Genomic DNA, 15,891 nt, shown 5'->3' with positions numbered 1-15,891 from the left:
AAGTATCTCCCCACACACAGAAGACAGGCCAAAAGTGGTATGGTTAGTATGAGAGGAGAAAAGATCAACTGGAGCATGCACTGCTCTTTGGTCGGATGAACCTTATAATGCATCATGGCATACAAACAAATGGGTACATGACGCTTGCGAGCACATTAGAAAGCCTGTTTCTAAAACTTACGATCCAGGGTCGGAGGGTGGGTCTGATCCATGAGGAGTGACCACACCACCTGACCAGACAATACTACAAGCACCGAAACAAGAAATCAACACAAGAAGGCAGCAATCAGTACAACTATTCCTCAAAGTGGTGACACAGTGCTCGTAAACTACGCAGAGGCCTCCAGACATATCGTACTGCTTGTGATAAATCTCCCAATACAAACTTACGATTAGCAACATAGGTAGGAACTAACTCCGTAAATCTCCCAATCTTGGCAGATATTGGACTAAGCCCCACGAGGCTGCAGACTGTCTGTGGGTGCAGAGATCAGTTGTAATGGTGTGGATGGTGTATAACCATTTCCCTACAGCGATAAAACACTTCATTATCGCCTCTATCTGCCAACGGCTAGACCAGGTCCTAAGAGAGCTGATTCAGGAGCAGTAGCAGCAGCAGGAGGAGCAGCAGCAGCAATATGACTTACTCTCTACTTATCGTCAGCAGAACATTGGTAGAGTTTTGCTGTCGTACCAGCGACCTATTGACGTGCTCACCAACAACCTGCCATTGTGATCCCTGGACACACACACACACACACACACCTCAGACCTCAGACATGCCCATCGCGGAAGCGATGATAGCGAACAGCTATGTTAGACATAGCAACTTGTGCTGGGATTACACCATTCAACAGCTTGCAAGGCTGATGAATTGACCGCCACTATATTTAGCCTGGTATCCACCACACAGCTATTTGAAGTGGCTTTTTCTGGCCAGGGAATCCCTATTTTTCATTTTCCATTTTTTTCTACACACACACCACACCACATACTCCGGCATATACTGGCTGTTGGTAACCACCCAGGAGAATGAAAGAAAAGTCAGGAAGAGTCCGAGAACGTCAGGCGAAATAGCACGTCATAGTACATTCGAGATCAGCGGGAAGAAGATGACGACGTCCATTAATTTAGTATCTGTGCACACGAATCTGCTGTGCGTGTTACTCTGTGTGTCAGCTATGGCATCATCGCCTGTGGTTCCATGCCCAGCATGTACGTCTGAACCATCCTGCAAAGTTTGAATGACGTAGGTTGAGCGATCGCTCCGCGAAACATACTTTTTGAAATTCTCTTCATAGTATATCTTCCACCATTGAAATTTCGAATTTCTTCGAATTTTTTGCTTAGAGGGGTGGCTTGCAACCTCGATATGGCTTGTTCCAGGCATGCTTTGGAGCCATCGCCTGTTGAAACAGTGGCGGGAAGCTGCCCTGCAACTGTTCCAACAGGAAATTAATCGATCCGAGAAAGCGCGAGTCCGCGAATCTCGGTTGAATATTGAGTATTTCAAGCCTTTTCACGACGAAAATGGAGTTCTTTTAGGAGATGGACGTCGCGGCAAATGACATGGTGTCCGACTTCTGGCGTCTGGTGAAGCCAGGGATCATTTGTCCAGTCAGGTTGGCAGCCTAACCGTCGGTAAGCTTGTGTTTGGATCCCGTTCTGCTCGATGTGGTAGATCACAAACAATTTGATATCGCACAAATTGATCTCAGCATCGTGCGTACGGTATTTTATATTCAGAAAACCCCAAAGTGTCTCTGTGTGGCCGTCCTATGCCACGAGAAACTCCAATCAGGCTCCTATGTCCTCTGCCTTCATGATTGAATGTCCACTTCGTTTGAACAACGAACACAACAATCGAGGACGGCTTTGCAATGAAAAATACAGCTATGATGGAGCTGACAAAAAGGAGAAAAAAACGTGCTTAGGATGAGACTCGAGTACATGCATACTCTCCCAGCAGGTGAAACGCACATTTTTGTGAAAAATGCGTGTCGCCGACTGACCAGTAATTTCGCCTGACGAGAGAAAAAAGACGTGTGCGACCATAATCGCGTCCATGGAGCTATGAAGCCGAGACCTCTGGTCGGCGGAGCTTAATGGGCCCCACCACCACACTCCATCATTCACCCCAGTGTCTGGAGATATGTGGATTTTGTAGAAAAAAATCGTCGGGAATTGAACCCGCAACCTCTCGATTGGAAATCGACTGCACATACCACTGCACCATATGGGACACACACACGCACACACACACACGACAAACATTAACATCATGGAAGAAGAGGAAAGTAAACTCAATGTGTCCTACAACCACACAGCTCAACAGTAATGGAAGAAAAGTGAATGATAAAATTGCTTCTTTTAAGGTGTTACTACCAAGGGGAAGGGTACTGTTGTTGCTAACTTGTATTCAATGATAGTAATAAACTTACAAAATAGTTGAGAACATTGTAAGCAGCTGGACCATCCTGCTCAGCAGTGAACATTACTGGTAAACCTGAAGATGAGAACCGCACACATGCAAGTAATAAGAACAGCTCACATATTTATACGAAAGAAGGACCAAGGAACTACAAGTCACGCTAAAATGTACACTTACACCACCAGGTACCAGTTAGTTGTAGAACGTCAGTACCGTCGGTTAGTGTCGTGCAATGTTATCGCATGAGCTGATTGTTTAGTAGTTGGTGGTGTAAGTGGACATTACAGTATGACTTGTAGTTCCTTGGTCCTTTTTCTTTTGTATAAATTTATCCTTGGCTCTCCATCCGAGTTCAAGCTCGCATATTACTAAGAATAGAGCTTTAACGCATCTGTGAGTGAAAATGTTCCATTCATGTCTGTTTTCGGCTAAGACAAAGGCTTCAGGGACAGTGATGCAGGTTTTCACACGCACACAGGCACACATAAACAAAGTCACTCCATGAACAGAGTGTGCCAATTTGGAGGCTATACTGAGTAAGTGTTGTGAAAGCGGGTGGATGCTTCTCGAGTCTGAAGTCTATGAAAACATCCAAATTGGGTGTGCAAGATAGAAGCTGGAGAATATGCTCGCATTGCCGAGTATCAGCAACATACCAAGTAGCCCACGAAAGTGGTAGCAACTGCAGAAATAGTGATGGCGTGCAAAGTACAAAACCATCACACATGTAGGATGCTTTTAATATAGTGTACTTAGCGTGCTAGCCTGCTAGGGGCCGGGGATGTCATAGTGTGATGTCATACTAATGTCATAATTATGTCATGGTGTGATGTCATACTGATGTCAGCACCACTTGTTGCTTGCTTCCATCTGATCAGCATATTGCTCTCTTGTGGGCCCAGGAAAAAGATATCTGAAATGTACACACATATACACACTTACCCATCGCACCCAACAGTACAGGAGGGTCGGTGGTGTTTCTCAATCGCCTGACTACAGCCATGCGCGTGGTGGTCAGCCAAGCGTTGCGATCTACTGATCCAGAGTCATACTGAGGGTCACAACAAGAGATTTAGAGATAGGGATAGATAGAGGGAGAGAGAGAAGGAGAGAGAGCCAGACAGACAGACAGAGACACAGAGATAATGCAAATCAATGGGTAACCGGGGTGAGGTGAAGGAAAGGCCCGGGGGGGGGGGGGGGGGGGGGGGTAAAGGAAAGGCCCGGGGGGTAAAAGTAAAGAACACTAAGACCAATGCATGCTAACTTACACATTCAGAATATGACCAACGCGACTTTCTTTCAAGTTATTCACTAGCAAATGTACTGGCACATTGGCTTATGGTTGTATCCAGAACAGAAAGTTCAGTAATAAAAAACCGTGACAGAAGCAATGTAAAACTACAAACCGAGAGCAACTCTGTGCCACAAAGATGGAAGCATGCTACAGGGCGCATTTCTGAATAGTGCTTGCAATCAAGTGTGTTCAAAGCACAGTTAGTTCACACAATCAAGCTCTGAGGAGACGAGTGTCGTGCCTAGGTGCAGAATGCACAGGCCTCTGACACCTTTTGACCTATTGATGCCCATCGTCAGAGGCGATGATAGCGATGCTACAGCAGAAGCCATATCAACTTCAGGGCTCACCACGACCATACAAAATTCAAAAAGCGTCGACCACCATTTTGAAAACATGGCGATGCCGCCAAGGCCAGAGTTTGTGCAGTCATAGCGGCTACGCACCCGAGTTCATGCTCATCGATGTACAGCGATGTACAGTCTAGTCATAAAATACCGGTGTTTTACGACTCCCTGGTCTACTCTGTACAACAAAGGGCCAGTGCCGAAGCGAATCTTGTTGTTTGATGTCGGGAAAGACACGCGGAGAAGACGTCCTTTCTCCAAGCCATCTTGGTCATTTTTCTCAATCCGCTGATGGGTGTCGACCAAGATATGGCCCGATATCTGAGACTTTCGACCTTCGGGGCTACGCGTTTTTTTTGAGAAAACACTAAAAACAAATTTGTTCGCAAAAAAATCGATTCCGTCAAAGCAAAGTGCAGAGACGACAATGGCGGAATAAAATTGAAGGCGATTCTTGTGTCAGTTGGTTATTGGGCTCACGGAGCACAGCAGCCGCGATCCCATGGGCGGTGATGCATCGTTCTTTGTGGATATCCTGTCAAGCGGCGACAGCGCTTCTAGTTCTGAGAGCGCATGTCAGGCGAATCGATCGCAAGTGACACGCGGTACTTACCTGTCGGGGGCGACGATGATGAGGACTTGGCCTGGATGAGTATGATCAAGGCCAACCACAGTCTGCCTCAGCGATAGCTGCTACAGCTCCAGGCAAGGACAACCAGGTGGATTCCTGAGGGTACGCCGCTTGCAAGGTCGCTGGTCACCTTTGCGCGAGTGGCAGAACTGTTTCCTGAGTGTCACGCCAGACCTGCTAAAACAGCACGAAATGATGCGAGTTTTCTTTACGACGATGATCCTAAAATGTTTGGGATGGCAAGCTCGATACTCGAGCTAATAATGGCGAATCAGACCATCACTGAGCACATGAGGCTGGGCAATCTCGAGTAACATTCTGTTACTTTTGAGTTGGTGGTGTGAAACGCTTGTCAGGCTGGTTTAATGATGTTTGGAAATGGTCAGTCTCCACAAAGTGCAACAAGGCGAATATGGACGCATTTGCTCTGTTTGACTCCTTCACAATACGTATGTGAATGCTGTCACATGTATCATGGTTTTCCGTCAAAATCTGTTGCAGACTATCCTGTCAAGCATGTCCATCACCAGGAGAACAGATAAATCACCTCTCCTTCTAATGCTGCTATTGCTGCTGTTGCTACTACACAACCTCAATAAAGTCACGGAATGCTGGAAATGAAGTACCTGAACAGTCAAAACACTTTACTGTATTAGTTGGCTAGTGATATCACATGGAAACAATTTTTGGTGGCTCCAAACACACTGATCTTTCAAAATTGTAAAAAAAGAACAATTCATAAAACATGACTCCTGACTGTAGAATGCATTTCTACATGGTCAATATTGGTCTGATGGCCGTGAAACGAAGTCACAATACTCTACAAAGGCAAGACATCAATTTGCAATAAAAAAATCAATTTCACCAAAACAGCCCCGAAGGTCGATTTTCTCAGATATTGGGCCATATATCCGTGAGGTACTGGTGAACTTGAGTCCTGGCATCTACAAGAATTTGCCGCGCCTAGCTAACCAATGTTGTCAGCAGAACTCAGCGTTTCCTGATCGCGACTCGGCACACTCTTTTCTGTTTGGCCTCACAGCTTTCACGCTGCGAGTGGGGAGTTTCCTGGCCACAAATGAATCCCTTAGTCATGACCATGATGAGAAGTGACTGGTATGATCCCTGACTGGCATGAGTCCTTAGCTTGAGTCAACACGAAGGTAAACTCTTCACTTGGAACGCTTGCTGTCTCCTCCGTCCTTTCTTGTTGCACTTGCAGATATGCGCACGGCTGCCAGTTTTTGTTGGTGCGCGCGGCGACGCACGGCCGACCTTGATGTCTTCAAAAAAGTAGAACAGCGGTTCTCCTTGGCCGATTCTCACCATCGATAGCTCATTTTCAAGGTCTTGGAATTCTCTATCGGCTTACCGTCCCCGATTTCTAATTTTCTCTTCATTCACTTGTTCGCACGCCTTCGAAGTTTGAGTGATTTCACCATCCGATCTCAGCCAAACGAAGGCCAAATCGAAAAATTCGAGACGGTAACCCTCCAAAGACACACCTTCTGAACACGAATCCACAATGGCCTAATGTCTAAAACCAACGAATACAGCCAAGCTCCACTCAGAAAACACCCCACAATTGCAAGAAACAGCCCGGTTTGCCGTGCGCTGATTGGTCAAATCCAAATGACCGTTATTGACGCTTTGTACGGTCGTGGTGAGCCCTGAACTTGTGCTGGGAATGCACCATTCAACAGCTTGCACGTCTGAAGAATTGACCGCCACTATTCAGCCTGGTCTACACCACACAGCTACTACCTACACACACACACACACACACACATATATACACAGACACACACACACACATATATACACAGACACACACACACATATATACACAGACACACACACACATATATACACAGACACACACACACACACACACACGCACACATTCGCTCTCCCTCTCTCCCTCTCTCTCTCTATCCTGTGCAAACCCAACCTTACCTGTATATTGATTATGGCACTGCTGTTCCAGAGCTGTGACAAACTGTACGCTAAAACCGTGACGCTGTCAAATAGTTGTGAGGCGAACAATGGCACACTCACACTCTGTATACACACAACACAACACAACACACAACACAATACAGCACCAACTTCAATTAAACAACCGTGCATAGTGTCTAAACCCTAGCGGCAGCGGCACAGGGTTTACCGGGTGTTAGCGGCCGAAGTGAGTTCTCTTCGGGAACGGACACGATAATTTACTCTTGTTTTAAACTTGTTTATAGTGTCTAAAAGTTCAACAACAGGACAACTACCCACTGGGCAGGTTGCTGTGACATTCCTATGGATGCAGAAAAATCACTCTTGACTGATTCAATCAACTGAACCAGAAATGATCACAAAGATTTGGGACTATCCAATGCCCACAAATAATTTGATGCTGCATGATAGCTCTGTTACCTAGCAGGATGGCCGTACTCACCCGTCCGCTGAGAAAGACCACATTGTTGCGTGGCGTGATGCCGAGCACACCGGCTTGTGCGGTGTAGCGTTCTGACAGGAAGTCAAACACTGAGCCATTGCCAACTGCAGCAGACACACAAGTAGAGCGGAAAACCAGACAGCACTAGTCAGGTATGAATTTCCGATAACAGTGCAGTCTACAGAATGACCAACCATTGCCATGTGGAGCACCACGCAAGTGCAGGTACACTCAACTGAGTGCATTCTATCCAGCACTGTCTCCTAGCATTATACGAGTACATTCACACACATCAGTAGTACGCCAATGATAAGGAATAAATCTATGTCAGTCATCCTTTAATAGAGATTCAATCTTTATAATTATCACAATCACAATTTGCAGCACTACAGTATTTCGAAGCAGATAGAAATTCTGAGGGGGAACCAGAACAGTAAATGATTTAATCACACAAGACAATGATGTCATAACACAAATCAATTATGTCATACTTATCAGGGAAGATCCGACGAGAGACTGAACAGATACTTGATTGGTGGAGTTGAATTGCAATGCTGTCATACCATCACCACCCAGCCATGTCCAACCTGGCCCTAACATGTTCTACATACACACAGGCACACACGTATACACACACATGCAGACATGTGATATATCGACACCGAACGCCATGTACAAGTACACACACACACACGCACACACACACGCACACACACACACACAAGCACAAATACACACATATGAACACCGTATATATAAACATTATGTCATTGTCCAGCAAGACCTGCTGCCAAAAGGCAAATAATAAAGCCTCCGGTGTACTGGCTGCAACAATCCACTTGACTCAGTACCGTAGCAGCAGCAGCAGCAGCAGCAGCAGTTCACAAGTCTGGTCTGCTTTCAAATGAACCCCGTTACACTAGGGAGCGCACAGTTATGTAGATGAGGAAAGTGGCGCCAAACCTGGGTGCAATAGAATCTCGAGTAGTGATAAAGACAACAGCAATGGATAGAAAAATACTAGCAACTACTACCTCCAAGCGAAACGTGGCGCGTTTTTTTACTTCAAATTACTCGAAATAACTCACACTTTACAATCAAAACTAATCAAAACTCACAAAAATACAACTTTGTATTGCTCAACAAGGACATCATAGAGATATCAGTTAGGAACCACTCTCCTGATTCAGAGATCGCAGTTTCTTCTGGAGAGGAATTATCCCTGTTTTGCGATGAAAGTGCGACTAGAGCGGATTCAGTGCAGCAAGCACCTCAGTTGTGATCGCTCTGGAAATCTCGATATCGCTCCTGTGTGCTGTGCTTGAGCCACGATGTTGAGAGTAGTCATTTACGCCGCCACTATCCCGGTTGACGTGGTACGAACTGTGCAACACCTCCACACGCGCCTGGATTCCAACTTTTGTGCCGGGTATTCTCGCCAACTGTCCAAAATAGCCTGCAGCAATTCTTGGCGATTTTCCTTAGCCACCAGAGACGCATCGCTGTAGAGGCTATTGAAAGACGCCAGGATTGTTTGGCATGGACGTATGGACTCTGTGCTGGCTGAGTGACCAAGTGGAGAGAGAGAACTCCTTGGCTTTGCATCGGAACGCGAAAGCACGACGATTCTCCTTCGCAGAATGGAAGCGCGCACTGTTGTGCTGGTACACGAGCGACTGGTCTGCGTCTGACTAAGTCTGAGCCATGTGCCACTCACCAGCTCGTCGCTTGGCTTCCTGCACCCGGGTTGAAATGCATGGAGCTACAACTACAAATAGTACAAGTACAAGTAGGTCGTACCTCACATGGGCATGCACAGCCTTATGAAGTTGTGTACCAACACAAAAAAATCAAAAAACACGCCAAGTTTCGCTTGTCGGAGGTGGTATCACCAGGTGATACTTTTCACACTTTTCAACTTTGCTCAAATGAAACTTGCTCTAAGTAGTGCCTTATTTCTCAGGTCATATTCAACTGTAAGACTGAGCAGATCATGTGACAGGAAATGACAAGAAGCAGCCCAAGCAGTGCAGCACACTGTGACAGACTATTAGGTGGCTGGGGCGGTACAACTTTCTTGGGAAAATTTTGACTGCATTTTTGCGTTTATCGGCAAGGCAGAGATGAAATTTGAAAATGTTTTCTGGTGAATCTCTGGAGAATAGCCTTCTCTAGCTTCCTATAGTTTTATTTTTACGTTTGGACAAAATTTGAAAACGTTTTATGAAAGGTTCGTGTTATTTTTTCACGGACCTTTCATAAAACCTTTTCAAATTTTGTCCTAAAGTAAAAATAAAACTATAGGAGGCTAGAGAAGGCTCTTTTCCAGAGATTCACCAGAAAACATTTTCGAATTTCATCACCACCTTGCGGATAAACTCAAAAATGCAGTCAAAATGTGATCAAAATGACCCCTAAAAAGTTGTACCGCCCCAGCCACCTTTTAATTAAAGCTTGCCAGTGAGTGGTGAAGTAACTAGCACCCTGGTAACATGGCTAGTGGGTTTGGTGCTTGCAGGGAAAACATGTGCCGGAGATAACACTGATGTGCATGCTGTCATATGACATCATTGTGATGAACTGTCTGTACTTCAGAATCTATAAACAAACTAGTTGGAGAGCGGTTTGCAAATTCCAGCACTACACTGCACTGCACTACACTGCGCTGCACTGCACTCAATCGCCACTGGGAGTGAGTAACTGATAATATTAGTTTGCAGGACAGTCTGACCACACACCGCGGCTGTGAAAATTCAAGTCAACCTGCACCAGTCTCGGTGATCATATCAGAATCAGTTGAGTGCGGCATTTCTTAAAGTGCATTGCAGCTGGTTTTGGCTGCCTGTTCTGATGGCTTCCTTCGTTATGCTACACGACTAGGCTGCGAGTTCATGGGTAATATCCTCCAACAGGCCATACTGCGATGGCGTGGGTTGGCACCATATGCTAAATAATCCATTGAAAATCAGCCTAAACGTGTAGCAAATATTATTGGAATAGTTTCCAGATCAACAACGAGTTCTTACATTGATTTCGGCTGCCCTGAGAACGGTGCGAGTATCGTCCGTGAAAGCGCTGATAAAGTTCACTGCAGTGTTCCCATTGCGCAACTGTACATACAGAGGATGCGGACAGGCAATAATCAACTGTACATACAGAGGATGACAGGCAATAATCATCATACCGCAGCTTGGCAATGGGAAACATCATGCTATATCTCTCACTACAGATCTCTTCCATAAATCATTCAAGTACAATGCGGATCCAACATTTCTTAATTTTTCCCTAGTGTTGTTTACTATAGATGCATGGCGGTAGGTTGTGGACTTGAAGAATTTTGTATGCGTTTCAATTTTGCGCAACAGTAGTTTGGATCCAAAATCGGTTCTCATCTAGATCCATTGACTTTGGTCCATGGCTGAAGCACAACTGGCATAGATAAGGTGTCTATCCTACCATGCTTAGCTATGAAAATAGCATCAGAGATTCCATCCAAAACTCCTTCAGTAGGATATAAGAAACTGAATGTTCGAAAGGAGGCTGTTCAACAACAATCAGGAAGAAGAAAGCGATCACCTTCTGAGTGACTTCATACCTGTTTGATTTTCTCTTGCACAACCGACAGCTTGGCACCAGGCTCGAAGAGAATGGGATTGCCAGGCAGGACATTACCCAAACTCTGAACGGCATTGAACACAGAGCGCGCCAGACCTGACCCGTACGGATCCGATGTACCAATGATGCCAATCTGCACAAAGCATAATAAGTAGGTATTGAAACATTGCATCAGATAACTAATTGAAAGGAAGTTTCCTGCCTTGTGAATTGGATGAGAACAGGCACTAATCATCCAGGAAAACGCACTGTCTTCAGGGAGCCGAAAGACTCTGTATTCATGCTCGTCACCTGTGGAGATCATTCCACAATCCCTTCAAACAAAGCATTGCTGCCCTATCAACATCCAATCCAGCAAATTCAAAGTAAATAGTGGCCCGACGTGTTGCCAGCATTCTTATATCTCATATTATGTATGGACTCGGATGGAGAGCCAAGGATATATTTATAGAAAGGAAAAAGGTCCAAGGAACTACAAGAGCTGATTGTTTAGTAACTGGTGGTATTAGTATCATAGCCTCTTAACTTGTAGTTCCTTGGTCCTTTTTCCTTCCATATTATGTATTTAAATCCAAGTGTACTGTACCTTCGTCCAGTTGTATCGGGCAACCAGATCACGTGCCACGTCAGCTTGATTGTTATCCCCGGGACAAGTACGAAAGAAGTATGGGTGAGATGTCTTGTTGGATAAGTCGCTGGACGTTGCTCCAAACGATATCAGCGGTATCTTTATGCCTGATCAACACAGCAATTTGCAGCAGGAAATTGCTCGTCATGTTGGATGAAAACACAAAACTGTTCATAACATTTCGGGCACTAGTCACATTGAAGTCCTCGCTAGGTCCAGGTACATGGAATAGCAGACTACAGTAAAAAGAGTGTTCACTGCCAGTTGCCAATCACAGGAAACACTACAGAATCCCTCTCCAGTCCTATGAAGTGAAATGAATCGATCTATGCCAGCATTAGAACAGTGACTATGAACAGATCTCACTGAGCACTCAGTTTGTTATAACCCTGCTCCTAAAAATCTACAATTAATCGGCAAGGGAGCCAAGCAAGAGGGAACTAGATACGTGTGGTCGGACTTTGCTGACATTGAAACAAACTATACATCCGCACATGTGTTTCTTGTTGAAGGGGCCCGGGGGGGGGGGGGGGGGGGGGGGGGGGGGGGAGAGGAGAGTTCTGCCACAAAGGACCAGTAACTACACACATACACACTGTACCTTCAGCTTGGAGAGTGTTGGATACACTGATGGCACACGCGGACTGAATGAGTCCCATCACTGCTACATAGCCAAATCGGTTGGAATAGCTGGCTTGCTTTCTGATGCTTTCCTACATTTTTAAGAGGACGCATCAGCGAATAGTCAGGTCAACGTGGATAATTCCACAAGTTACAGGTGCTGCAGATAATGCGTGTAAGTGTTATGCCAGTGAAGGACTATGTATAGCTCTATAATGGCAGGCATATCAACCGCGATTATGCTACTTCAAGTATATAGCGGTTGATGCTCTGTATTTCACACATCTGTGGTGTACTTCCTCCTTTCCAGCACACTGACAACATACAATAGTTTTATAACATCCAGGTATTTTCATCTTAGGGGCATCCAGTCACAAAATTCATTGGCACTGCTTCCTCATACTGTTACAAGACTGACGTATATCATCAACTGGCTACCAGTGTTTCTTACAGAGACGATACGGCCGCAGTCCTCAGTGGATCCTTTCGGGATTAAAACGGTTACGTTGAGTCGCACGGCATAGGTTCTCTGATTGTTTGCTAGGTACTGCAGAGCAATACGTCTCACCAGACCCTACATGCACCACACAATCAAAAGACACAGATACATGCAGGTCAAGTTGACGTATCGATGTTGAACTCATAAAGGAATGTTCTGAACCCAGACGACACACTGAGTGAGATAGTCACAATGCGTGTTGTTTTCTCCACTTCACATGCCCTGGTGTATACCTTGGAAATCAGTTCCTATGACCTAATGATACAAACATTACTGATCAATAAGTCATCACCTTGAAGTCATTTAACATGCAATTACCTCTTGCTACTTAACCCTTTCTCTCATCAGCACAATGTCACCTCCTCAGATCTAGGCAGAGCCATTTCCTTACCAGCTGTTTAGTAAGCTGTTCATCAGAACCCGAGGTCAGATCCACGTACAAGACCTCAAAGGTTGGAGGTGATTCTCGTTCAGTAGCAATCTGCCCAGAAGGCAGCACCGTCAAGCTGGACAGAGCAGGGAAAACGGTCAAAATGTTTGATAAGTATCTGCATAAATCGTTATCAATGCCGCATACGTGGCTGGAAAATCTCCTAGCCACCAGAGTGAAACATTCCATACCAGTGCTGGCATGGTGTCAACCGCCTTGTGTTGTTGCAACCAATCCAGTTTCTGTGCCCCATTGCCTGACTTTACACTCCACTTGGATTCACTAGAGTGCTTGTGCTACAAGGTGTGTGTGTGACTCCGCAGTATACTGGACACAATAGACTACAGCTTGGCACTACAGTACAGCTCGGCACTACAGTACAGTAAAATGTTAACTCACAGCTCCAGGTTGAGTCTTGATCCCACTGCTCTGCTACGGATCCAGTCACCAACCTTCCGCCACTGGCCTCCCTGAAGATAAATAGTGGATCAACACACAGTCAACTTAAGGGCTTTGACGGCTACATGTCCGTGTGTGTGTGTGCGTGCGTGTGTGCGTGTGTGTAAGTGCAAACTTTGCTTTCAAGTTAGCACTTCCATCTGGGCTACTACCTTGACCCTTTCTTGTTTAGTCCATGCATGAATTGGCATAACTGGCAAAAGCGAGCACATTGACTATTGAAAAGAAATTGAAAACTGTAGTGCTGTTGGGGCACAGCAGCACATTCGAATGGACCGTGTTGAAATTGGGGGGGGGGGGGGATAGCAGACTGAATACAAGCATAGCAAGTATCACTGACTGGAATACGAGCAGCTACCTGAAAGTTGACTATGTCATATTCTGCAGGCCCGTTTCTCTGGGAATCGAAGTATATTGTCGATCCTGAAAAGTGAAAGCACAACAATAATGAAACCAGCCATGCGTTACAATGACAGGCAGACAGTAGAACCTGTCAAGGCGGCCACTCGGATAAGGTGACCACCTGTCCTAGAAGGCCACTGAAACAAGGATCAAGGGATGCTATTTCCAGTCAAATGACTCTGGATAAGGAGACCGCCTGGTAACAGAGACCACGTTTTGAATGTCCCTTCAGCGGTCGTCTTAGCCAGGTTTCACTGTACATGTAGTTGTCATGACGACCACTGAGTCAACACTGTGCATCATGCTGAGCCGGGAAGATCAATATTCATGTCACTCAAGACTGAAACGCAATCCTGTTCAACACCATGCTCTATCGCGATATACAGGCAGGCAGTGAAGTACTCTCCACAAACTGGCAATGTTCAGATATTCATCCGGATCATGAATCATACAACTGTTCACACTGGTAGAGCAGACAAAATTTAATATTGTTTTAGAATTAGCTCCCAAACTCTACCAGCCATAAAGCATGGCCGGGATGCCGGTCAATCTTGGTATTGAGTGAGAGTCTGTACTCTAAATTCCAATCTCATTACCAAGCCAAACCGGTACACCATGCATACTCAGTGTACGCTTATACCACGGAGAATTGCATCCCATCCGCAAACAATTTAGTTTAATGGGGGACTGGCCTGCTCAAAGCAGGAAGACAATGATGTATGGTTGGGCAGCCTGGAAATGACATGCTGAATGTTCACACTGTATTGCACAATATACAGATGTCATTCCATGAATTGAAGTCCACCACCACCAGCTACAACTCACCGATCGAGCCAAAAAATCCTCGCTCAGCGGAATTATAGGAGAGCAACTGATTAAACACTTTATTCCTCACATCACGGAGCGGGGTAAGCTGCGGGATACACAGGAAATCATGTCACATGTTTGTCTTAGTTTCATCGACAAGATTCAAGTTGCAACTTTTTCCAGATACTTCGGCTTGTGCAGAACATTCCAGCAGAGAAATACAGCACCAGAAATGACCAGGCAGACTAGTGCATTGGTTGGCAGCCTAGATAAGGTAGAACACCACCATTGCACTTCGAATGCATTACATAACACACTGTAGTGCACTGCGCATCCATACCTGAGACACCCGCTTGCTGTTGACCAAGTCCGACAGTGCAAGCTCTACCGCCATGACGGCATCAAACAGTTCAGGAACGTAGGGCTGTGGTTGGGCTGCCTAGAAATCAAACCAGCAACAATTCAACGAGAGACAAAATGTCAACAGAAGAGTGAAGACAATGTTTCAATTAGGCACAGGAACATCCAGTTTGCTCCTCCATCAACTAAGTATGTGTTCACCTTAAGCACACATCAAATGCGCTGTGCTGCGAGATGAATGGGTCTACATGTACTTACAATATTGAACACGGTCCCCGGGTTGTATGTGCGGTTAAGCTGCAGCCATTCGCTCAGCAGCTGCAGGAAGACATAACCTTCACCACCTGCAAGCACAGTGAGAACCATGCCTTGTACTTGAACACATTCTCTTAGAACACAACGGTGTAGTAGCTCTGTTCCGTTAGCAGTGCTATGATGATATCACTATCTACTTGTTCATGCACATGTTCTTGTACTCTCTAAGCTACTTCACTGAATCGCATTCAGCAACCTCAAAAAAGACAAAGACAATTTACCATGGTGTCCAAACTCGGGACATTGACATACAGTCAATAGAATACGTATGGCTCAAATACGGTCTAGGGGGTAGGATTTGGTGCACTTGCTGCTTCAATTCACAGCATAGGAACACTTTATGTTCTCTCCATAATGGATGACTTCTAAGGCGCATCTGTTTTGCTCTACTAGGAGTACTTCTGGAGTACAAAATTACCGGAACTACTATTTCAAAAAGAAGTGAGCCAGAGCGCGCTAAAACATGACCACAGCTTTTTTTGAAAAAGTCGAGAAAATCGCGATTTGAATTCCGCGGCAAAAAAATACGAAGTGCAGTGCAACGCGAGTAGCTGTTGTTGTTCTCCTCGGTCGACTGGACTGTTCCGGATGCATTTCTTTGTTGCAAGT

General features: G+C 45.5%; 1 protein-coding gene across 1 annotated transcript in view; it reads right to left on the bottom strand.

Annotated features, from left to right (window-relative positions):
- The window catches only part of LOC135808291 (uncharacterized), a 42,848-nt gene that overhangs the window by 2,295 nt on the left and 24,662 nt on the right, over positions 1 to 15,891 (bottom strand). Inside the window, exons 20-37 of the mRNA XM_065321460.1 lie at positions 15,226 to 15,311; positions 14,948 to 15,046; positions 14,626 to 14,713; positions 13,757 to 13,821; positions 13,339 to 13,409; positions 12,901 to 13,015; positions 12,462 to 12,584; positions 11,991 to 12,102; positions 11,348 to 11,496; positions 10,742 to 10,894; positions 10,173 to 10,256; positions 7,638 to 7,749; positions 7,147 to 7,250; positions 6,663 to 6,767; positions 3,374 to 3,482; positions 2,442 to 2,506; positions 648 to 739; positions 182 to 244 (exon numbers count right to left, since the gene is read on the bottom strand). Coding sequence (XP_065177532.1) covers positions 182 to 244; positions 648 to 739; positions 2,442 to 2,506; positions 3,374 to 3,482; positions 6,663 to 6,767; positions 7,147 to 7,250; positions 7,638 to 7,749; positions 10,173 to 10,256; positions 10,742 to 10,894; positions 11,348 to 11,496; positions 11,991 to 12,102; positions 12,462 to 12,584; positions 12,901 to 13,015; positions 13,339 to 13,409; positions 13,757 to 13,821; positions 14,626 to 14,713; positions 14,948 to 15,046; positions 15,226 to 15,311 — 1,795 coding nt within the window. The remainder of the gene's footprint in view (positions 1 to 181; positions 245 to 647; positions 740 to 2,441; positions 2,507 to 3,373; positions 3,483 to 6,662; positions 6,768 to 7,146; positions 7,251 to 7,637; positions 7,750 to 10,172; positions 10,257 to 10,741; positions 10,895 to 11,347; positions 11,497 to 11,990; positions 12,103 to 12,461; positions 12,585 to 12,900; positions 13,016 to 13,338; positions 13,410 to 13,756; positions 13,822 to 14,625; positions 14,714 to 14,947; positions 15,047 to 15,225; positions 15,312 to 15,891) is intronic.

Source organism: Sycon ciliatum, chromosome 2 (assembly GCF_964019385.1).
Source record: "Sycon ciliatum chromosome 2, ocSycCili1.1, whole genome shotgun sequence".
Taxonomy (NCBI): Eukaryota; Metazoa; Porifera; class Calcarea; order Leucosolenida; family Sycettidae; genus Sycon; species Sycon ciliatum.
This window is presented reverse-complemented; position numbering and strand designations above follow the sequence as displayed.